At 52.4% G+C, this 21,950-nt stretch overlaps 1 protein-coding gene across 4 annotated transcripts in view; it reads left to right on the plus strand.

The window, feature by feature from the left end:
- The first annotated feature begins 492 nt into the window (after window positions 1-492).
- Cpne5 (copine 5) overlaps window positions 493-21,950 on the plus strand; it is a 79,911-nt gene continuing 58,453 nt past the window's right edge. Inside the window, exons 1-4 of one of the 4 annotated variants that reach the window (XM_076917181.1) lie at window positions 493-575; window positions 1,243-1,328; window positions 11,524-11,564; window positions 12,414-12,460. In XM_076917181.1, coding sequence (XP_076773296.1) covers window positions 1,252-1,328; window positions 11,524-11,564; window positions 12,414-12,460 — 165 coding nt within the window. In that variant the 5' untranslated portion in view covers window positions 493-575; window positions 1,243-1,251. Of the gene's footprint in view, window positions 576-1,026; window positions 1,329-11,523; window positions 11,565-12,413; window positions 12,461-17,525; window positions 17,548-21,950 lie in introns of those variants that run through there. The other 3 variants (XM_034524814.2, XM_034524815.2, XM_076917182.1) reach the window with 3 other exon arrangements.

Raw genomic sequence — 21,950 nt, forward strand, 5'->3', positions numbered from 1 at the left:
TTGCTGGAGAGGAAACTACGCCTTTCTGGAGCAGGCTTGGCGCTGCAACCCCAGGCCCAGAGGGCAGGCTGAGCAGGGGGCTCCAGGCTTGGCTGGGAAAAGACTGCCTGAGAGATGCTTTAACCCTCTCCTCTCTTCCCAGTGCAGAGCGGTGGTATACTGGGGTGCTGGTTGCAAAACCCAGGGAGCTAAGGCCATCCACTCAGTCTAGTGGAAGAAGCTTCCAGACAGACCCGGGGGTTGGCTCGGCCCCTTTGGTCACGACGAGAAGAGGAGGAAGACGACGGAGCTGGGTAAAGGTTCGGGCGACTAGCCAAGACCAGGGTTGGCGGACACCAGAGGCGGATGGGCAAGCGCCCACTGGCCCACCCTACGTAGGAAACCAGACCAGCCTTCCTGGCACCAGGCTGGTCGCCTCCTCCCCAAAGAGAGATGGAGAGCTTGCTCTGGGTTTAGACCCTCCGGTGGCGGTGCGCACACTCAACAGAGCCCTCTTCCCTGAACCCCGCCTAGACGCTGCCCAAACAGGTGCCCCTTGAACCGCCCCCCTCCCCCAGCACGCAGACCCTGGCTGGGTAAGTGGGGTGGGGGACTTGCGGGGAGGGCGGCGCGCGCCCTGGGACCGTCTCTGGCTGTCGCCAGCCCTGTCCCCGTCATCCAGAGCCGCGTCCCCACGCCCGCCACGCGCGTGCACACACACACACACACACACACGCGCACTCACACACACATCGCTCCCACATTCGCCCCGCGCAGACCCCGCCCCGGCCCCGCCCCGGCCCCTGCGGGCGGCCCCTCCGGCGCCCGCGGACCCCGCACGCAGCGCGCGCCTGGTGGGAGGCGGCGGCGACTCCGGGCACATTTGATTTTCCCGCAGTCCAGGCACCCCAGAGCCGGAGCCCTAGCAGAGGACGTGGCGCTGCGCCCCAAGCCCGAGGCGGCGCAGTCCTCGCCCACCCCCTCCCCGAGTCCCCACGCCCCCTCCGGGACCCCTCCCCGCTGCGCCCGGGTTCCCTCGCCGCGGCCCCCCCCATCTCCCCGCAGCAGATCCCGCGACCCTTTTCTCCGCGGCCCCCGCTCTCCGCCCCCTTCCCGCTCGCACTTCCCACGCCCCCTCTTCGCGCTCCTCTCCTACCCTGGCCGCCCAGCCCAGGGCTGCAGCGGCTCCGGAGGAGGCGTGAATCGCGCAGGAATATTGACTAATTTGGGGTGGGGTGGGGGGGACGGTGGGCGATGGAGCAGCCCGAGGACATGGCGTCGCTCAGCGAGTTCGACTCCTTGGCGGGCAGCATCCCGGCTACCAAGGTGGAGATCACCGTGTCGTGCAGGTGAGCCGCCCGCGGTTCGGGTCCCCCCTGCCCCGCCCCTGGGCCGGAATCCCTCTTTCTCTGTAGCTTCCAGCCTTTGCTTAGAAAGCCTGCTTTTCAGTGTTCCCGGCTCCCAGGCGCCCCGCTGCCTGTCTTCGGAGACCCCCTACCTAGAGGCGGGTGGCGAAGGCTGAATGGGCTGCTAGGCAGGGGTCAGGCTCCCAGAAAGTTTGCATTCGGAGCTGTTGCTTCCAGAACAGGAGGAAGACACGGAAACAGGGGTCCCAACACCAGAGTGGGAAGAGGAGGAGCTGCTCCAGGGTCTCCACTCAGGTTCTCTCTCTCTGATTTATCCTTCTCCAAAAGGAGTGAGAGAGACTGGCGCCATTCCCCTCAGACATGACCCTCTGTGCCTCCTGTGAGCTCCCTTCTCCCCCTACCCCGGCCTTTGCCCCAGCCTTTTCCCCCTCCTCCACCGTCTTAGAACCCAGAATTTGAAAGCCTCTTGCTTTAGCCTCCAGAAAGAAGGATCAACCGGGACAGTAGTCTCCGGGAGCAGGAAGACCTGCTGAACTTAAGAGTGGCGCGGCGCCATTAAAAACCAGTAACTCTGATGGGGGAAAATCTTAAAGCAAAGGGCTGATGATGAAGTGTCAGAATCCCCAGGCAAGAGGAGGAGAAAGGAGTTTGTTTTGTAGACTGCCACCCCCAAGTCCCTGTAATGCCATACAGGTTGAGCTTCTCTTGCTGGGCCTCTCAGGTTCTCTGAATAGGCTGCCCCGAGGCTGGGCAGGCATGTGGCTGGCCCTAGGCACACTGCTTTGATAGGTCTGTGAGGAACATTGTGGTCCAGATATAACTCACCCTGAGGTCCTGGCAGTGGCCCATATAGCATTTCTGGAGCCCCATTATACCCTTGTTCCGAATCACTCACCCCTGCTTCATGTGGGTCACAGTTGGGTCAGACTTTGTCCCCCCTCCTGCTTCCTCAGCTCTGAGTTACTGAGTTGAGACATTAGGGAAGTGTCCCTATGGTCTGAGATGCTGGCCTGGGCTGTGAGAGAGGCTGGATTCTGGGGAACTTCCTCCTGAGGACTTGAGGTGAGGGCTGCTGAGGTGGTGTCCCCAGCCAGGCTCTCCAGGGGGACTACTGTGGTGACTCCCAGATGTGTGTCCATCCCCCACACCTCAGTCCCACACAGAGACAATCTGAACCTGCCTCTGCTCTGCTGGGAGCTTCCTGATGGCCCATTAGCTCCCCGTCTCACCTCCTCAGCTGTCAGCAGCTGCTAGCTTGCCCTCCTTCTGCACACAGCCCTGCCTCCCGCCTTCAATCACGCCTGTCGCCTGTCGCCTTCAGGCTCTTCAGTTGAGCCTTCCCACCTCTGAGCTCCTGAACAGCCTGTTCCCTACAGGGAAGGGTTTTGTGCATTCCATTTCCAGGGACATCCTTTTGTCCCTAAAGATATCCGCCTAAAGCACTGGCTTCTACATCTCCAGGACCCTGAGTGCAGTGCCACTGAGCGAACACAGGAGGAAGGAACATTCCCGAGATAGGGCCCCTGCCCCCAGCCTTCCACTCCATGAAGAGGGAGGGTCCTAACCATAAGACCTGGAATCAGACATCTTGTGAGGAATCCCTGACTTGCCACTTGAGACAAACTTTAAGCCTCAGTTTCCCAACTGGGAAGTCTGTCTCCTCCGGGGTAAGCCTCGCTCACAGGGGTAGCTCACGTGCTTGGCACACAGTGGACACAAACACTACAGGCGGATGAGAGGTGGGTTCACTGAGCAGCAGGTGGCCATAGTGATCAGCCCGAGACTGGCAGAAACTCTTGGATCCTCTCTCTGTTTTCTGGAAGCATCCAATGGGTGATGATGTCCAATGTGAGAGGTGCCTGGTACAGGAGAGTTCCTAGGGGTCAGGCTCTGGGTTGACCCTGCCGAAGGGTCTCTCTGAAGGGACACGATCCACATTTTGTAGAAGGCCTGGCCAACCACTACTTCTTCCCCTCCTGAAATGGAAATGAGGGAGATGTGGTTTGGGTGAGGAGAGATGAGGACAGAATGGTCACTTGGAACAGAGGGGAGGTGACAGGTCAGTCTGGGTGGCCTTGACTCTGTAAATCATCTCTGCTTTAGCTGGGGCCAGTGGTCCAGCTTTGGGGGAGGGCAGAGACCTGAAGAGCCTGCACTAGCCTTGTATGCTTTATTCTACGGTTAAAGAGTCCCTTCTCCTGCTTCCTGGTCAGCACTGACTGGACCCCCTAGGGTAGAGACTTTGGGGTATCCTACCATGATCATCTCAGTAACCCCAGCTGGCAACTTCCTCCAGATGGGCAGCTGGGGACAACGCTTCAGGGTGGCTGATGGGTTCTCTGGCTCCAGCCGCAGGAACTTGTCCTTGTCCTAGGGGCTGTTCTAGACACATGCTGTGCCTGACCTGGGCACTTCAGCAGAACAGAGAACATCAGGATCCTATATCTTGTCCAGAGTCTCATTGGTGCCTAGTGTGTGCACAGAAGGCAGACAACACTAAGGGACATTAGGGCCTCTGTCTCTGTAGAGAACATCTTGGGTCAATCTGTGGTCCACTCCCAAGGGACTATGGTCACTGATGCTGGTAGACTCAAGCCTGAGGGTGTAACCAGCCTTGTGTTATTGGATACATTGGTTATGAATGTGAGCTTGGCCAGGCATGGTTATTCACACCTTTGATCCCAGCACTCAAGAGGCAGAGGCAGTAGGATCTCTGTGACGATTAAGGCCGGCCTGCTCTGTATAGCCAGCTCCAGGACAACCAGGGCTACATAGAGACACCTTGCCTCAGACAAAAAAACCAACCCCCAACAACACGAAAAAAGATTGTGAGGTTGGCTTATTCCCAGCACCCAGGAAGCAGAGACAGAGGCAGGTGGTATAGTTCTGTTTCACCTATATAGTTCCAGGCTAGCCTGGTCTATGTAGTGAGACTATTTCTTAAAAAAAAAAAAAAAAAAAAAAAAAAAGTTTGGCTCTATCTTCCTGGGTTCAAATTCCAGTTTTCTTGTGATCTCCTCCCACCTGTCTCTCTGTGTGTGCATGAGTATGTGTGTGTGTGTGTGTGTGTGTGTTTGCTTGCATGTGCACGTGCGTGTGCGAGCGTGCACACTCGAATGAACAATCATTTGAGGCTATTGGGGATCAAACCCCTATCACACAAACACAGTGCCACTGAAGCACACTCCAGCTCTGTTCCTGGGACTCCCGCTGAGCTGCTTCTCTGGTCTGGCCTCAGTTTCCCCCTCTGTAAAAACAGCAGAGTGATCCCTGTCAATCACAGAGACGCAATGGACCAATCTAAGAACAGTGGCTGGCATCACCACTTAGAATGGCATTACCATAGTACAGGTTGGATGATTACTCTGGCTGAGCAGTTGACATCACACAGTAACAAAGGTCTGTGTCTATGTTTGAATGCCAAGGCTGCGGAGAGCCCTGGAGATGACTCGATGGAGGGATTCCTGGAGGAATGATGGCTTGTGGCACTAGAATCTGGCAGACATACTAGAAAATGTGACTTTAAACACCCTTGAGTCTTGAGCTCTCCCTCCCTGACAATCTGTCCCAGACCTTTCTTAACTAGGACTGTTAGCCATTCTGCAAAGCCATTCAAAGCTCACCTGGCCCCTGCTCCCTTCTTCCTCCAGAGGCTCTGTCTTATGCTCATAGCTGCATCAACTTAGTGGTTGGAGAGAATAGCTTATGTTTTCCATATTACAGGAAGCCTTTGTGCTTGGGCAGGGAGGGTCGTATTAGACAGGCATAGAAGGGCTCCTGAGACCAGGGCAGACTGGATGACCCCTCAGGATCTCTACCGTTTTCCTTCTCCACCAGTTAGTTGGTAGGAGCTAGCGGGTAGCTGGGCCTCTGCCCCACAGGTTGGTTACTGTTGTCTGTGTAAGCTAAAGTATGGCACCCCATGGAGAGAGACAGCCCAGCTCTGGAGCTGTGTCCTGGCCTTGTAGACAGGTGTGAGTTCACTCTCCTGCTTCTGAGAGGCAGGGGAGATTGCAGTGGGGCGGGAATGAGCCGGATGGTAGCTGTAAGTCAGCATCAGGAAAAGGAGAACTGTTTAACCATTGACCACACCCAGATAGTCAACAAAGCCAGAGAAGGTCACCATGGTACAGGTTGGACGATTACTCCGGCTGAGCTGTTAGCATCCTTGTTAGGCAGGCATATGCATACGTGTGTTTCATCTGTACTGGCGGTTGCCGTCAAAGCCAGCAGCTCAGCTCACACTGTCTTAGAAGACCAGAGTGTTCAGTTTTCAGCTGCTTGGGGAAAACAAATGGTCACAGTTTTCTGAATGTCTGACTTTGTCCCCTCTCAACTCTGAGTCTCAGGGCTAGGACTTCTTCACCCAGGCATGGGCCAGTCGAGGCTCAGTGTCCTGCTGGTGAGAACCAGAGTGACCCCCTCAGCTGGCTTCCTGGGTTCTTCAGGTCCTGTCTTCCATAGTAAGGCAACTGACCTCCTCAAGTCTCTGGAAAGGCTGGTACCTCCAAAGGCTGTGATGGGCAGAGAGATCTCTCTAGCCAGATTGCTCGGGTCAGGGGATGGGAAGGGGCGGGGCGGCGGGTGCTCTGTCTCTGCCTTCTAGGGATGGGATTCCAAGCAGGCTGTCATTCCCACCCACCATTTCTGTGGATGTCTGGGGACCCCAGCTCCCATCCTCATGCTGAGCCATCTCTCCAGCCCCCCCATCCCACCCCCCGCTGTGGCTTTTTAGCTCCTCACAGTCCTCTGCAGTAAATTGCAGTAAATTTCTTTTTTTTTTTTTTTTTTGTCTGCCAAGGAAATCAAGGCCCAGAGAGGTGAAGGCCTGCCTGTGCCTGAGGTTTTAGAGATGTACACCCACCGATGGCCTGTGTCCTCAGATGTTAAGGCCTTCAGAGCTTTACGCCTCTTTGGTTTTGTGAGACAGTGTCAATGTGTACCTCAGCTGGCCTCTTCTCTCAGCTTCCACAGTGGTGGGCTTGCATGTGTGCACCACCATACCCAGCTATGCACGCTTTTGCTTTGTTCTTTGAGACTTGAGGGTCTCACTTTGTAGCCCCGGCTGTCCTGGGACTCACTACATAGACCAGGCTGGCCTCGAACTCTCAGAGATCTATTTGCCTCTGCCCCCCGAGTGCTGGGATTAGAGGCATGAGCCACCAGTTCTATCCCATGTGAATTTTTACTGGGCAGGTAACACCTGTGGACGTATCAGCAAATGAGTTCATTAGATTCAGGTGAGGCAGGTGACGTGAAGCAGAAGCCGAGAAGAGGGATTTATAGAGTCGGGAGGCAAGTGCAAAGGCCCTGGGGCAGAAAAAGCCTTGCTCTGCTTGTAGACATATAGGGGGTCAGTGTGTCAGGAATAAGATGAGCAGTCGGGGTCCCAGCTGAGATCAGAGAGGAGAGGGGAGCTGTAAAGATAGCCTGATAGCCTTGGAGGCCATAGGCGGGAGTTTGGGTGACTGTTCTCACACCATGGGGGATGGATGCTGTTAAGCTGGAGTCATGGTTAACCTTACAAACAAGCCTCTGGTTACTGAGCCGCTGGGCTGGTGGGGCGCGGGGTGTATCAGGAAGTATCTGTTGCTAGGCAGGCCAGGCAGAGGATGGCAAGGGTAACATGGAAAGAGTGGACAGGCTGGGGAGTGGCTTGAAGGAAGACTATAGAGCTCTCTGAGTGGAATAGACCTGGCCCCAGGAGTCGAGAGCCACTTCCCGTCTCCAGTTTAAGCTGGTGGCTAGTGGTTCATACCTGCTCTGAGAAGCAAGTGACCCCCCGGGTACCGACAAGAAGCTGAGGTGTGTGGGGAGACTCTCCAGTGACAGGTTGCGGTGTGGCCATACACAATCCCGACCTGGCCGCTTCAGAAGGCCACAGCTCTCTCCCCTGACCCTGCGACTTGGCAGGGACAATTAAGCCAGTATCCCCCAGTCATAAAAACATTGCCGGCCCTGGAAGGCTTGCTGGACACCCTGTGAGAACTGCTCGTTAGGCCTGGCAAGGTGATTTGGCAGGGAGATGGCACAGAGGCAGTGGTGGTGTACATGCCCAGGTCCTTCCTCCTGGTCTGTCTTCTTTGATGACTTTTTCCTGTGAGGAGTGCAGGAGATGGATGTCTTTCCACTCCTCTCTGACGTGTGAGTGCTGTGGTAGGGGCACAGGTGGCCCACAAAGACGTGGGAGATCCCGGGTTTTGTGACAGAGGTGCTCCTGGGCACCTCAGTGACTGGGACTTGAAAGGTCAGATCCTCCCCCTTTAGGGATATGAACCAGCATCTGCTGGCATTGAGATGCAGGCTCAGTTGAATGTCCCAGGTTAGGAGCTGAGCAAGGACCTGGCCAATCGTGAGTGGTTACCCCTCATCCACTCCATCAATCAGATGTTTGTCATGGAGTTGATTTTGGAAAAACAAAGTGATATCTGTGTTCTCTTAGGACTTGGGGGCTCTCTGTGTATCTGTCACTGCTACTTAGTATCAGTTCCTCTATCCCTAACACCAGAGGCTAGTCTCATATTGGCCTGTCTGGTGTATATCACTATTCCAAGTTCAGAGAAACCAACCTGCTTCCCTTCCTTCCTCCTTCCCTCTCTCCCTCCCTCCTTTCCTATGCTGGGGATTGAACTTGGGGCCTTGCACATGCTGAGTGCCCTACCACCCCCCTTAAATTTTATGTATATGAGTATACTGTACCTCTCTTCAGACACACCAGAAGAGATCATCGGATCCCATTACAGATGGTTGTGAGCCACCATGTGGTTGCTGGGAATTGAACTCAGGACCTCTGGAAGAGCAGCCAGTGCTCCTAATCGCTGAGCGATCTCTCCAGCCCCCTGAGCTTTAATCCTTTCGATTTGTGTTCTTCTGAGATAACTAAGTAGCCAGACTCCCATTGAACTCGCTATGTAGCTCAAGGAGGCCTTGAACTTGTGGCTCTCCTGCCTCAGAATCATGGGTAGCAGGCCTGGGCTCTCAGGCTTAGCCTTTTCCTAACGTTTGCAGCCTCATGTTTTTGTTTGTTTGTTTTTGAGAACTGAACAACAAGAGAAACCTGCATCCAACACACATGTTACCACCACTGATCTGCTTGGTTTCGGGGGTTCATGATCCCCGCTGAGGAACCCCAGCCTGGAATAGCTGATGTATAGGCTCTTAACTTTCTCATCTACAGCCAAGTTCAGGCTCAGCACGTCTGTGAGACAGAACCAGGGAAGGCTTATCTCCTCAGACAGGGTGTCTGTCCCAGCCCCTCACCCACTTCTCTGGCCTCTCTGCTGGGAAGTGACAACCTCAGGCCCTGTAAGGGAATCCCCTATCACCTTCCACTGGGACCTCAGAGGCTCCCGGTCCCACAACCTGGTAATGTTCCTCCCAGTCTCTCTCTAGTTGGGGAGATGGAATGAGTCCTTGGGGGCGGCAGGAAGCAAAAGGCCTTGGCTCTGCCTTCCCAGCCTCAGCTTAAGGAACAAAGGAATCGAATCTCCAAGCTGCTGAGCAGACAGCTGAAGGGTTTTATGCTCTTTTTGGAGGAAAAAAAAATACGTTTTGACTGTTGGAAAATTTTTATTTTATTTTTCTCTTTGAGCTCTCCCAAAGTAGAAAGCAGAGGAAAAACACGTAAGGTGTGGTTTAGTCTGGTCTGGTTAGTGCCCTGGTGGCTGAGGCCCTGCTTGGGGCTGAAGGCCTGGTCTCACAGGATGTTCTGGCTGTGTGCTCTGGGCAGGCCAGTCCCTCTCTCTGAGCCAGGAGTATCAGTGGGGCAGGTGAGGCTTATTGGGGACCTGGAAACTGTAGGGGATTTTGGGGGGCTGAACAAACATGTCTTGGGGGTCTTTGGTGTCCAGTGGGAGGCCAAGACTAAGTGTTTTGACCTGAGATATTTACTTGAATCACTATGTCAGAAACCCAGGAGAGGGCTGGCAGGTTGGACAACAGCTAGTTAAAGCTATCTCGGACACACCAAGCCAGGCTCTGTGAAGGACCCCAAGAACCTGCCTTTTTTACCCCTGGGAACTGACGTGAGCCCCAGGGAGTAAGAGTCCCATTGCTAAGCAGTGATGTGGGGGCTTCTCAGGATCCCCACATGCCCCATTTCTATCAAGTAAGGAGTTGGGTCAAAGGGAGGAAGGGCAAAGTGAGACCACCGGTGGGCATCAGAGAGGGCATCAGGATGGAGAGCGAGCCAGGCAAGGCTGCCCACAGGCAAAGGTGCAGGAGGAGGAGCTGAAGCTGGGACCCCACCTCAGACAATGACATATTCAGTCCCCCTTCAGGACACAGTAGGGCCTGGCTTCTCGGGCCAGGAAGGGTGGAGGTGGCCTGTGGCTTCCTTTCTCACCTGTGAACCTGAGCGTCCTCAGATGAGCATAAATGCCAGCAATGCACATGTATTGATCTAAGCAGCCCTGGGCTGTAGTGAGCCCCATTTTATAAATGGGAAAATTGAGGCACAAAGTAGTCAAGTCAAGACTACAAAGCAGAGCTGGGATGTGATGCAGTTTGTCTGTCTGTAGCTAAGGGGGAGTATGAAGGCTCTGAGTGTCGCCCTGAGCAGCCCTTGCTGTCTGTTCAGGTTTGCTGGGTCTGTTGGATTGTTTGTTTGTTTAAAGTTTATTTATTATGAGTATACTGTAGTTGTCTTCAGACACCCCATAAGGGGGCATCAGATCTCATTACCAATGGTTATAAGCCACTATAGGGTTGCTGGGAATTGAACTCAATTCTCTGGAAGAGCAGTCAATACCTTAACTGCTGAGCCATCTCTCCAGCCCTAGTTTTGTCGTTTTAAATGCAGGTTTCACTCTGTAGCCCAGGATAGCCTTTAATTTATGCGAGTCATCTTGCCTCAGCTTCCCCTGTGCTGGTATATCAACACACCTGATTTATGAGGTGCTGGGGGTCGAACCCAGAATGTTGGTCAAGACCAGAGCTGAGGCTGGGTGTGGTGACCCCCATCTATAACCCAAGTACTTTGGAGGCTGAGGTAGGAGAATCCAGAATTCAAGGCTGGCCGAGGACATAGGGTGAATCCTGCTTCCGAAAACTCAAACACAGCCAGACATGATATAGCAAGCCTGTAATACCAGCACTCAGGAGGCTGAGACAAGCTGATCCTGAGTTCAAGGTCATCCTCTGCTATATAATGAGTTCGAGGCCAGCCTGGGCTACATGAGACTCAGCTTAAAACCATCTGAGACTTAGGCTGGAAGAAGAGGAGCTGGCTAATGAGGGGTAGGAAGCCTCAGCTCTGGTCTTGACCTTAGAGGGATTTTGTTCAAATGAATCAGTGTCCCCTTCAAGGAGGTCATTCATTAATTCCTCAGTGAGGAGTCATTCATTAATTCCTCAGTGAGGAGTCATTCATTAATTCCTGCGTATGCACTTGATGAGGGAGTCAGTGGACTGTGATACGTATTCTGGAAGACCACAGGTTAAACAGATACTTTTCTCACTGGTTATAGTTTTCATTAATTAATTAATTAATTAATTAATTAATTCTTTTTAAGGGATAGAGACATGAAAGGAGGAGAGGTCTAGGTAAGGCTGATATCTGAAGCTGAGTGAGAAGCTCCAGGGTTCAGTGCACCACTGTGCATATCTGGATCAGCTGTGGCTGGGGTTTGGGTCGGGGAGCACTTCAGGTCTTAGTATACTGGGGGCTGGACTGGCTTCAGAGACCCCCAGCTCATTCATTCATTCATTGTGAGTACACTGTCTCTCTCTTCAGACACACCAGAAGAGGGCATCGGATCCCATTACAGATGGTTGTGAGCCACCATGTGGTTGCTGGGAATTGAACTCAGGACCTCTGGACGAGCAGTCAGTGCTCTTAACTGCTGAGCCATCTCTCTAACTCCTCCCCCTTAAAGACAGGGTTGCATGTAGCCCAGGCTGTTCTAATCCACAATATAGCCCCAGGATGGCCTTGAACTCCTGTCTCCCTTAGTCTCCAGTCTCCCTCTCCTTGACCTGAGTGCCAGTGTGACAAACTTGCTGAATCCGTGTGGTCCCTGGCATTTAATGAAGTTGATCAAGTGTGCGTGCTAAGGAATCTTCCCTTTCTATTCTGTCTGAGGCCGGGCCAGAGGCCGTCTCCAGGCTCAGCACCAACCTTAGGTCCTGACACCCTGTCCCCCTCCATCCCCACTAATTTCTCCTCTCTCCCTTTCAGGAACCTCTTGGACAAAGACATGTTTTCCAAGTCTGATCCACGTAAGTCCTTCTCTGATGGCAACAGCCACCCCAGTGACAGAGCAGCCTGGTGACTAGAGACAGGGGCCAGCAGCAGCTTTGGCTAAGTGTTAGAACTAGCATAGGGCCAGTAGGTCAAGGCTGGCAAGCACTGCCTTGATGGAGTCCAGAGAACTGGGGAGTTGGCCCCACTCTGCCACCATCCTAGGTCATAGCACCCCAGAACAGCTTGGGAGGTCTTGGGGTGTCTGGCACAAGAAGGCATCTGTCCTGTGAGTTGGCTCTGGTCTCAGGGGATGAGCATGAGTTTGGGAGACCCAGGCTTTAGTTCTGAGCAATCCCGGCTGTGAGCATGACCTTGGGTAGGTCTTTGGCCTTCACAGAGCCTCAGTTTCCCCATCAGTTAAGAGGATCTGGTGACAGTAACAGGTCTCATGGGACTGTTCAGACTCTGGAAGGACAGTGTTTCCGATGCCAACCTCACCACATCTGCCACTCAGCCTCTGTCATGCCCGTGTGTCCACCCACCTCACACCCAGGGCCCTTTCTATGGTGTAGCAATTAACAGCCCTTGAGTTCCCTCCTGAAAGACATGCCGAGGTCCCAGGCGAGACCCACTGGGGAGCTAGAGATGTATCTCGGTGGCTGGATGCTTGTGCAAGGATGTAGGTCCAATCTCTGCTACAGGAACAGCAAACCAGCTGTGGTCTAGGTTTGGAGACCAGGCTCTTCTTACCCTCAGTCCCAGCTACCTCAGCCGACGCCCACCCTTTCTCCAAACCCAGCTGAGCCATCCAGGCTGAGGGTCTTGACCTTCTCTCTTCCTCTTGGCCTGAGGTATTAACCCATGTTTTCTCTTCTCTTCCCCAGTGTGTGTCATGTACACTCAAGGGATGGAGAACAAGCAATGGCGGGAGGTAAGTCCCGCCCCTTTCCCACCCAGGATGCACTAGGGTAGTACCTTAGGCTGGCAGGGCAAGCAGAGGGTGTGGAGGCTGAAGACAGAGCAGGCTGTGCCTGTCCTCGAGGAGCTCTGGTTAGAGGGGAGACTCCACTGTTACTTGCTTTGTGTAACTGAGCTGAGCTTAAAGGAAGGGAGATTAATTTTGGCTCCGATTATGGGGGTGAGTCCAGCAATGGTTGCTTGGCCCGTTCACTTGGCTGGGGAAGCACATGGAAGGGGATTCTATAGAAAACAGGAAGCAGAGGATAAAGGAAATGCACTCGAAGGAGTAGTAGCCAGGGGCATGGCTCCACTGACCTGCTTCCTCTACCCCAGTGCCCAAACCTTCCACAGAAAAATCTGTGTTCAGGGGATCACACCGCTCATTAAGATGAAGAAGAAAAAAATCCATTCATTAGATCAGAGCCCTTGTGATCTAGCTACTAATCTCTGGAAACTCCTTCCACACACATAGAAGCATGTTTTAAGCCATTCGTGGCGGCAGAAATCATTAATCTCAGCGCTTGAGAGGCAGAGACAGGAGGAGCTTTGTGAGTTCAAGGACAGCCTGGTCTACTTAGCAAGTTTCAGGACGGCCAGGAATACAAAGAGAGACCCTGGACAAAAGGAGGAGGAGAAGGAAAAGGAGGAGGAAGAGAAAGAAAAAGAGGAGGAGGAGAAAGAAGAGGAAGAAGAGGAGGAGGAAGAGGAGGAGGAAGAGGAGGAGGAGGACTGTGTTTTGTGGATCACCCATGTGTTCCTCAACTCAGTTAAACTGACAGCATTAATTACTGAAAATCTACCTCTGACCCCCAAAGGCTCACATCTATCTCATAATACAAAATGCGTTCAGTTCATCTCTCTTGTCCCCACATTTTTCACAGTCCCAACAGGAGACTCGAGGACAACTGCAAACTCATGAGGGAAGCAAAAACAAAACACAAGTTACACATATTTCCAAGATACAGTGGCCCAGAGCGCACATTCCCACTCCATCATGGAGGAATGGGAGAACAAGAAGCCAGGACCAGACTAAAGCAAGGTCACAGAGCCACCCAGCAGAGCAAACACCAGATCCTGTAGTTCCGTGTCTGTGGACACACTATAGTGTCTCTGTGTGTACCCTAACAAGAGCCCCCTGTATGGCCTTGCTGTTTGCAACCTACGTGGCCTCTCTCTTAGGCCATGTCTGCTTCATTCCCTAAGCTTTCCTCAGCAGATGTCCCACTGTCAACTCCAGCCTCCTGGGGCTAGCCAAGCTCCACTCTTACATAAGTCACGCTCTTATGTCATAAGTCATCCTCTGGGGCAGCTCACAGGATCTCAGACCTGGCCATACACTGCCCAGCTCCATGGACTTTCCTTTGAAATCTGGGTGTGAGCCTCTATGACCTTTGACCTTTGCATTCTGAATGCCAACAACATCAGCATCACGTGACCCACACCAGGGTCAGCTGCCAGTGTGAGCATTGGCTAGGCCCTTTGGACCACCATTGCAGTAGATTCTGGGTGAATAACTATGGAAACAACCCCCTAGGCTACCCCATTCCGTGCCTCAGAGGACCTTTTTGAAGGGAGAGTCTTTCAGATGAGTTTACGGGTTTATAAACATTCATCTGCCATGGCTGGGGTCTGGTTAACTGCCAACACGCTCTCTCACGGCATCTCCCTCTTGTCCCTGTGCTGAGTGCGTGGCTTCTTTGTAGTGATCCTATTGGAATCTCTTTAATTCTGTAAACTCCTAGTCCACAGCTTCATATGTGCTTCTTTTATGGCTGTACTGTGGTGTTCAGATCTTTCTGCCTGCTTCTTGCTTCTGGTTCTCACTGTAAATTTGGCTAGAAGCAGCCAGCACCGTCCATGCCATAGCCTGGATGCGATGCTGTCTTGATATTTCTTCTATCACATTAATGAGTCTACTACCTTTAATGATCACTTTCAACCCCAGCCTTTCCCGAGGTCTCAGAACATGGACCAGATATACACAAAGTCCCAGCCAGAATCGGCTATGAATGGCTCCTTGCCTGGACTCCCAGGAGCCTGGCTTTGGCTATCTGCTTTGCAGTTCTTCCTGAATCATCAGTTTAGCTCTGCTTCCAGCATCCCAAGGCTTCTCATGTCTCTTGTGACCTTTCCATCTCCTTCCACAAGCCAGAGGCTTAAGGACCATTGTAGGGTCATTTAGTCACGCCAGTGACCCCACTTCTCTGGTACCAATTTCCTGTATTAGTTCTTATTGCGTGACTGTCACACATACTGAGGAAGTAACTTACAGGGAGGGATTATTAATTTTTGCACACAGTTTTGGAGCAACCCGTGCTTGTTTGGCCCCTGTGGGGAGAAGAGAAGTTGGAAAGGAAGAGGCAGTTCATCTCATGGTGGTTGGGAAACCAGGAGAAGGCAAAAGAGCCCCTGAGCAAGATATATAACCTCAGACTGGAAAGATGGCTGGGTGGTTTTGAGCACTTCTCACTCTTGCCGAGGACCTGAGTTCAAGTTTCGGCATCCACACCAGGCAGCTCACAACCATCTGTAACTACAGCTCCAGGGGACCGGATGTCCTCTTCTGCCCCACGTGAGCCTTGCGCATGCCCCACATACAGATGCACATATGTATATAATTAAAACTAAGTCATTAAATTAATTTTTTCAAAAGATAGAACCTCAGGAGCCCCCGCCCCCTCAGGACATGCCCTCCAATGACCTCTTCCTCCAACCAGGACTCACTTAGTATATATATATTTTTTCTGACGATGAGTAGTCTACTCAAAGTTTGACTCCAACAGTGGACTAAACCATCTAATTACACCTCTAGAGATGAACCTCACAGGCGCCCAGAGCTGTTCTCGGCTCTCCTGGGCTCAACCAACCAAGTTGACAAAATTAGTCAACTTCAAGGACCCCCAAAGTGAGGGGACATCCTCAGGGATGCCCTCAGACACAAAATGTCCAGGCTCACATTGCCACCCACTGGTGCCTTGGGTCAGGGGGGCCCCTTGTTCACCTTGCAACTCCACAGCAGACTTCCCTCCCATGTTTCTAACATGAGCATGGCTCCAGCGAAGGGATTCCCTGCTCAGAAACCTTTCCCAGCTTCCCTCTGCTTGGAGCAGCTCCTCAGCCCAGCTTCTAACTCCACACTTTTCTATCCTGGGCCTATTCTAAGAGTTCCGTGCCTCTGTCCCTTGTCACAGAGGCGTTGTGGACAAGGGCTTTTGAACCAAAGTGACCTCAGGAGGTGCGTGAGGTTTAGATGCCTCTGTCCTTCCGGGAAGCAGAAAGATCCTGCTGCAGGCTCATGGGATTCTAGTCTTTCTGTGCCCAGAGCTGTCCAGTGGCTCCAGCCAGGCCAAGCTCGGGGTCTTCCAGGGTCCCCCAGGCTACCTGTTCTCATGTCCCATGTGTGATGGCTGGTTGATCTTACTTTCTCTCACCTGCTCCCTCCATCTCCCTGACACCCCATCCATGCACACAGGTGTCCTCCTGCCTCAGGGCCTTTGAACATCCTACCCCCATGTGTTTTTCTTACACCCCCATATCCCCTCCACAATTTCTCCAGATCCTGACACCCATGTCACCCATTATAAGAAGGCCTCAGTGTAAAGCCTCCGCCTACCCGATATGTCTTACACATGACCCTTTTGTCTCCTTGGTTTTTTGTTTTTGTTTTTTGGGGGTTTGGTTGGTTGGTTGGTTTTTTTGTTTTTTTTTTAACCATCTATCAGACTCTGATGTCGGTATTATCTTGTCTCGTGTCACCACAGGGCAGGGGATTTCCAAGCTCTTTGCCTACCGTTCCCTTTTGAGTACCTAGAACAGCACCCAGCACACAGTAGGCTCTTCATAACTGGTTGCTAAAGGATGAGCAGCTTGGAAATGGGACTTGAACCTATGCAGGCTAGTCAGAAATGGTGGCTGGTGTCTTCCCCCTTCTCCACCTCCTTGCCCCTCACGGAGCTCCCAGATCTTCAGATGCAGAGAAGAACGAGCTAACGAGCTAACGAGGAATATGGCAGAGACAAGTGGCCCCAGGAGGCCCTGTCTTCCTTGTATGACACAAACGCTGTTTCCCTGACTCTAGAAAAAAACTGGCCTGAAGTGAGGGGCGGAGGGAAGGGTTCTTTTCTTCCATGGTGGGAGCATGCAGGTTCTTTGTCTTATTGCTGTGTCTGTCCACGATGCCTGAGGTGGCTGAAGGTTGAGTCTGCTACTTCTGCTGTTTAAAGTAGGCTAATGAACAGGACAGGAAAGGGTTGGCTGAGGCCATGGCCTTCCTGGACAGGGCTATTTCACATCATCCCCCTCAACATCAACTCCTGGGAGAGAGGTACGGGGTGGGGGGCTCTGCATAGGGACTGCCTGGTGTCCCCCAAAAGAGAGAGAAGCCCAGGCTCCTAGGGTCCTAACATGAAGCTTTCCTCAGGAAAGGACCATCATGAAGCTGGGAAGAGCAGGCCAGTTGCCACGCTTAGCAGAAACGAAGGGCAGAGTGTGTAAACTGAGTCAGAGGAATGGGGCTCCTTCCACGGAGGCTGGCTCACGTGACTCGTCACTCTCTGAGACTTGAAACCCATCGAAGCATAAACCCGATTGCTAGGGAAGCATTTAGCCTGCTTAAGTGGACTAATTACTTCTGAGGCCTTTCGGCCGAGCTTCCAGACTCGAGCACCAGGAATACACTCGTGGCGCGGTGATTCATTAGAGCAGGTCTGGAAGGGCCGCTTCAGAAGGGCACTGCTTTGGCGGACTGTTAATTACATTCTATAATTGAAAATAGTCTCCAGTAGGACCTGGGTTTCCAATCGTCCAAGCTTCTTTGGTTCCCCTCCCCCATTCCCATCAGGCCCCAAAACACACAGGCAGGGCAGGGCCACACCTGAGCTTGGCTCAGGGCCTCAGGTCTTTGTGGAGGTTGGACCGGATTGAATTCCACACAGAGAAGATGAGGGTGTGGCCTGTGACGGGGAAACAAGATGTCAGCGGTGAAGATCCCTTGTGTTCACACACGACAGTCGCCGTGGAACACTGACTTGACTTCAGGCCTTGCTCTTGGCTCTCCTGGTCAGTCGTTTTGTAACACATAACATGTGTAAATGCCAGCAAATGTACCCAGGAGTAGGGGAACAGAGAAGCTGAGGGGAGTGACTGGGGACCCTGGATTTTGCTACTACCTGTGTGTGTGTGTGTGTGTGTGTGTCTGTGTCTTGTCTGTGTGTGTGTCTGTGTGTGTGTGTCTGTGTCTGTCTGTGTGTGTGTGTGTGTCTGTGTCTGTGTCTGGAGTTTAAGGCTAGCCTGCTCTACATAGTGAATTCCAGGACTGCCAGGGCTGTGTAAATAGAAAGACCCTTATCTCAAAAACCAAATAAAAGAAGATTATATTTATTTGAGTTTGGGGGGAGGCGGGTTGAAAGGTCAGAGGACAACTTCCAACCTGTAGGTCCTGGGGTTTGAACTCCATTTAGACTTGCTGGTAGGTTCCTTTACCGGTGAGCTATCTGATTGGCCCTCTTAGGATTTTTAGAAAGTTCTTTTAAAATTGTGGTTATTTATGTGTGTGGGTATGTACACACACACACACACACGTGTGTGTGTGTCCATATGTGTGTAGGTATGTACACTTCACGACACATGTGTGGAAGTCAGAGAGCTACTTGGAATTCTTCTCTTCTTTCACTGTGTGGGTATTGGGACTCGAACTTAGGAGGTCAGGCTTGGCGGCAAGCAGCTTTACCTGTTGGGCTCACTATTTGATGTTTTTAAACACCCTTGGGATCCAATACACAAGCCTCATGGTTCAAAAGAAGAGTGAGCCAAAGCACCTTCAGTCCCCTCTGGCTCCACTTCTAGGCTGGCTTCAGGCTATGGAGTTAGGGTGCTTCACCCTGCCTTTGTCAGAGGGAGCATTTGGATTTGTTCAAAGCACCAGGTTTCAAGGAAGTTGGGGACATAACCCAAGCCCACGATAGCAAAAATAGTTGTGGAAGCAAGAAGACAAATGAGAAGGTCCATCCGGACCTTGTGTCCTTGGGGGATATAATAAAGGGGTGGTGGGTGAAAGAAATGGTGCTGGCTTCTCTTGAACAGGACTTGGGTTCAGTTCTCAGCACCCACATGGCGCCTACAACCACTCCTGTTGTTGCTTCTGCAGGACTCCCCATCCCCCTTTCCACCCTAGGAAGTGAGTGTCTCTTTCCAGTAGGCAAAGCCAGCTTGGCAGCTGCACCTGTGGGTTCATTGCCCGGAGGAGGCAAGCAACGCTGTTTAGCAGAACCTTGGATGTGAGCTGAGCCTACCAGGAGAGTCAAGGGTGGAGGCCATCTTGAGCCTGCATGCTGGAAAGGAGAGGCTGCTGTCATAGACTCCGCCTGTCAGCTGATTTTAACCATTTGGGTCATTTTTATGCCTTCTGAGAAAGCCCCGTCTTCTCGGCACCTAAATCTGTCACCACATTTTATGAAAATTGACTCTAAGATGTAATTTTAGCCCAGGAAATTGAGCAGTATCTGCATCAAGCCCTGCCTGGGCCTCCTGCATGTCCTCAGGTGGCCAGGGGGACAGAGTCTCAGAGCCGATCATTTGAGAAGAGAAGCTTTCAGGGCCCCTGCATTTGAAAGGGGGGGTCCCACCCCTCCCTCATCAGCCTGCTGTCCAAACTGAGGCCTCCAGGGAAAGGAAAAGATAGGGGGTAAAGCTTTGGGTGTTCTGATCACCCCCAAACCACCTGCAGGACACGTAGCTCAGGCTACCACCACAACCACTCTCAGCATCTGCAAGAACACTGCTCAGTGAGCAATCCCAGACCGTTTAACATCTGGACACTGGCTGAAATGGTGGCTGGTGGAAATGTTCAGACTCATCTTCCATGGGATACTAGACACGTGCCTTCACATGGCCCTGCACACACACACACACACACACACACACACACACACACACACACACACACACACACGGCGGGCATCAATTTAGTCTGTTGAAGCTGCTGTAATGGAAATGCTGTAGACAGGGTCCTAGTTCTGTTTCTGTTGCTGTGATAAAACATCCCAACGAAAAGCTACTTAAAAGCCTGGATGGTGCTGGTGCATGCCTTTAATCCCAGCACTCGGGAGCCAGAGACAGGCAGATCAATGGTGCTTCCTTCCCCTGAGAGAAGCCGAGCTTTACCCAGGAGGGATGCTGACAGCACACTTGCCCATGAGTTTGGCATGAGTGTGGCAGACAGTGATCCTGGGGACCTTCCCTGGGCTCAGCTGCCCTTTGGACTGGGATTGCCTGCCCTCACCCATTCCCACAGTGCCACAAGGCCAAGGGGAGAGTGGAATGGTATGGGTGGATTGCTTTGCTGGTGGTAAATTGGCAGCCAAATTCTTTGGCAAATAGATATTCCCCCAGGGCTGGGACCATTTAACAGATTGTATGGAACAACGGCTAATTAGGAGCTTGAGGGGTTTTGGCAGGAAGTCTTTCATTATGAGCTATAGAGTTTTGCATCTCCCCCCCCCCCCCCCCCCCCCAGAGAGGCCACCTTCTCTGTCCTGCTCCAGAGGCCTCTGAGCCTGGGTCTTCTCACTCAGTCAGGTGTTCCAGTCCCCTCTCCCCATCCCCTCATCCTCCACACCTTGACGTCCAAACAGAATAGAATATGGTATGGGAGACACTAAGCCCAACAGTACCATGACCTTGTCCTTTGGGAATTCCATCCCCTGAGCGTGGTTTGCCTTACAGTACATGGAAGGGGCATTGTATCTGGGCAATATAGTAACCCCCTTGTGAGACTCTTCTACTGAGAGAACTTTCCAGATTCAAAACTCTAGCAGGCCTGGAACACACCTGGACCCTCCTGTTCCTCCATGTCTCCAGGTGGTCAGATGTTGGGCACACAGCAGGATTCAGCTCCCAGCCATGGAAAACACCCTTCCTTGCCCTGCTCTCTGAGACAGACATGGCTCTTGGCCTCTAATTTTAATCCTGGTGAACATGATTTATGAACTGACAGGACTCAGCAGCCAGGCTTTCCCTGTTTTGGAGTCCCTGGTGCTCTATGAAGACTGCAGGGGAGCTGAATGGATGGTTAGCAGCTTGGGATGGAAGGCACCGTCCATCAGGTCCATCCTCCTGTCCCAGCTAGTGTGGTCACTGGTCACCAGGGGCTCTACAGCTGGGGGATGTCTCAGAGGCTCCAGCTGCAGTTTTGTGAAAGTCAGGAATTGCCTCTTTAGAGGGAAGTGGAGATGAGAGGATGAGGTGGGGGAGCTGAGGGGATAGGCAGTGTCCTGACCACTGTTCAGGCTTGGAAAGAGCCACCCACTCGTTATTGAGGCAGGTGGGTGGCAGAGATACGGGCAGGATGCCTCTTCTCTTGCCTGCTGGGTTCCCCGGTGGCCTCTTGACATTCCTCACCTTCTATGTAAAATGGGGACCACAGTAGTGTGTCTTTCTGGGGTTGCTGAGGAGACTAAATGATGTCATGGTTGTGGAGGAGTCACGAGACAAAGCTGGAGGAAGAGGATTGGATGAACAGAGCAACCCGAGTAAGGGGTGTTGACAGACCGCTTGGGCTGGCAGCTGGCCTACTCAGACCCAGGTCTGGGAGGCGTTTTCTAATTAACTGGGTAAGCTTTACCAGAATGCCCAGCCCCTTTACCCTCCTCTGCTTCCTCACTGGTCAACTGGAAGGATTTGGTCTCTTCCAGCTATGAAGTCTTTAGACCACAGGGAAGTTAGGGGTGTGTGTGCACGTGTACGATCATGTGTGAGTCTAGACTGTCAGAAGCCAACCTTGGGCATCAGTCCTTGCCTCCCGCTTGCTTGAGACAGGCTCTGGTTTTGCTGTTTGCTGCTTTGTGCACCAGGTTAGATGGCCCAAGATCGTCCAGGTTTCCCCTGTCTCTACTTACTGTCGTAGGACTCGCTTACAGATGTGAGAATTCAGACTCAGGTCTTCATGCTTGCGCTTTTACCTTCTAAGCCAGCTTCCTGGTCCCTGTTGATCTGTAATTATATCAATAACTCATCTATTTGGGACCACCCTACCTAGGTTTGAATTCTGTGTTTATATCTAGTTAGTTGTGTGGCCGCAGGAATCCTTAGTTGTTCTGAGTCTTGTCTATAAAACAAGGACCTCAATACTTGTTAAGTAGTTACAGAGAGCAAATCACGATACATGGAAAAAGCCTAGAGTCCGGCACACAGTAGGGCTACACGAGCATTGTGATAAGGGCACGATTTTTGAAACAAAGTCTCATGTAGCCCAGGCTGGACTGCAAGTCATTACATAGCTGAACTGGACCTTGAATTCCTGATCCTCATATATGAACCTCTGGATGCTGGATGTTACAGGCCTCCATGCTCAGCCTGCACAGTTGTCAGTATTGGGTAACTTAGCATAGGCATCAGGCAGCCTTCCTGAATATTCCCTCCACCCCCCACCAGAGCTACAGGGAACCACACCCACTGCAGTGCAC

The sequence above is a fragment of the Arvicanthis niloticus genome, chromosome 20 (genome assembly GCF_011762505.2).
Source record: "Arvicanthis niloticus isolate mArvNil1 chromosome 20, mArvNil1.pat.X, whole genome shotgun sequence".
NCBI lineage: Eukaryota > Metazoa > Chordata > Mammalia > Rodentia > Muridae > Arvicanthis > Arvicanthis niloticus.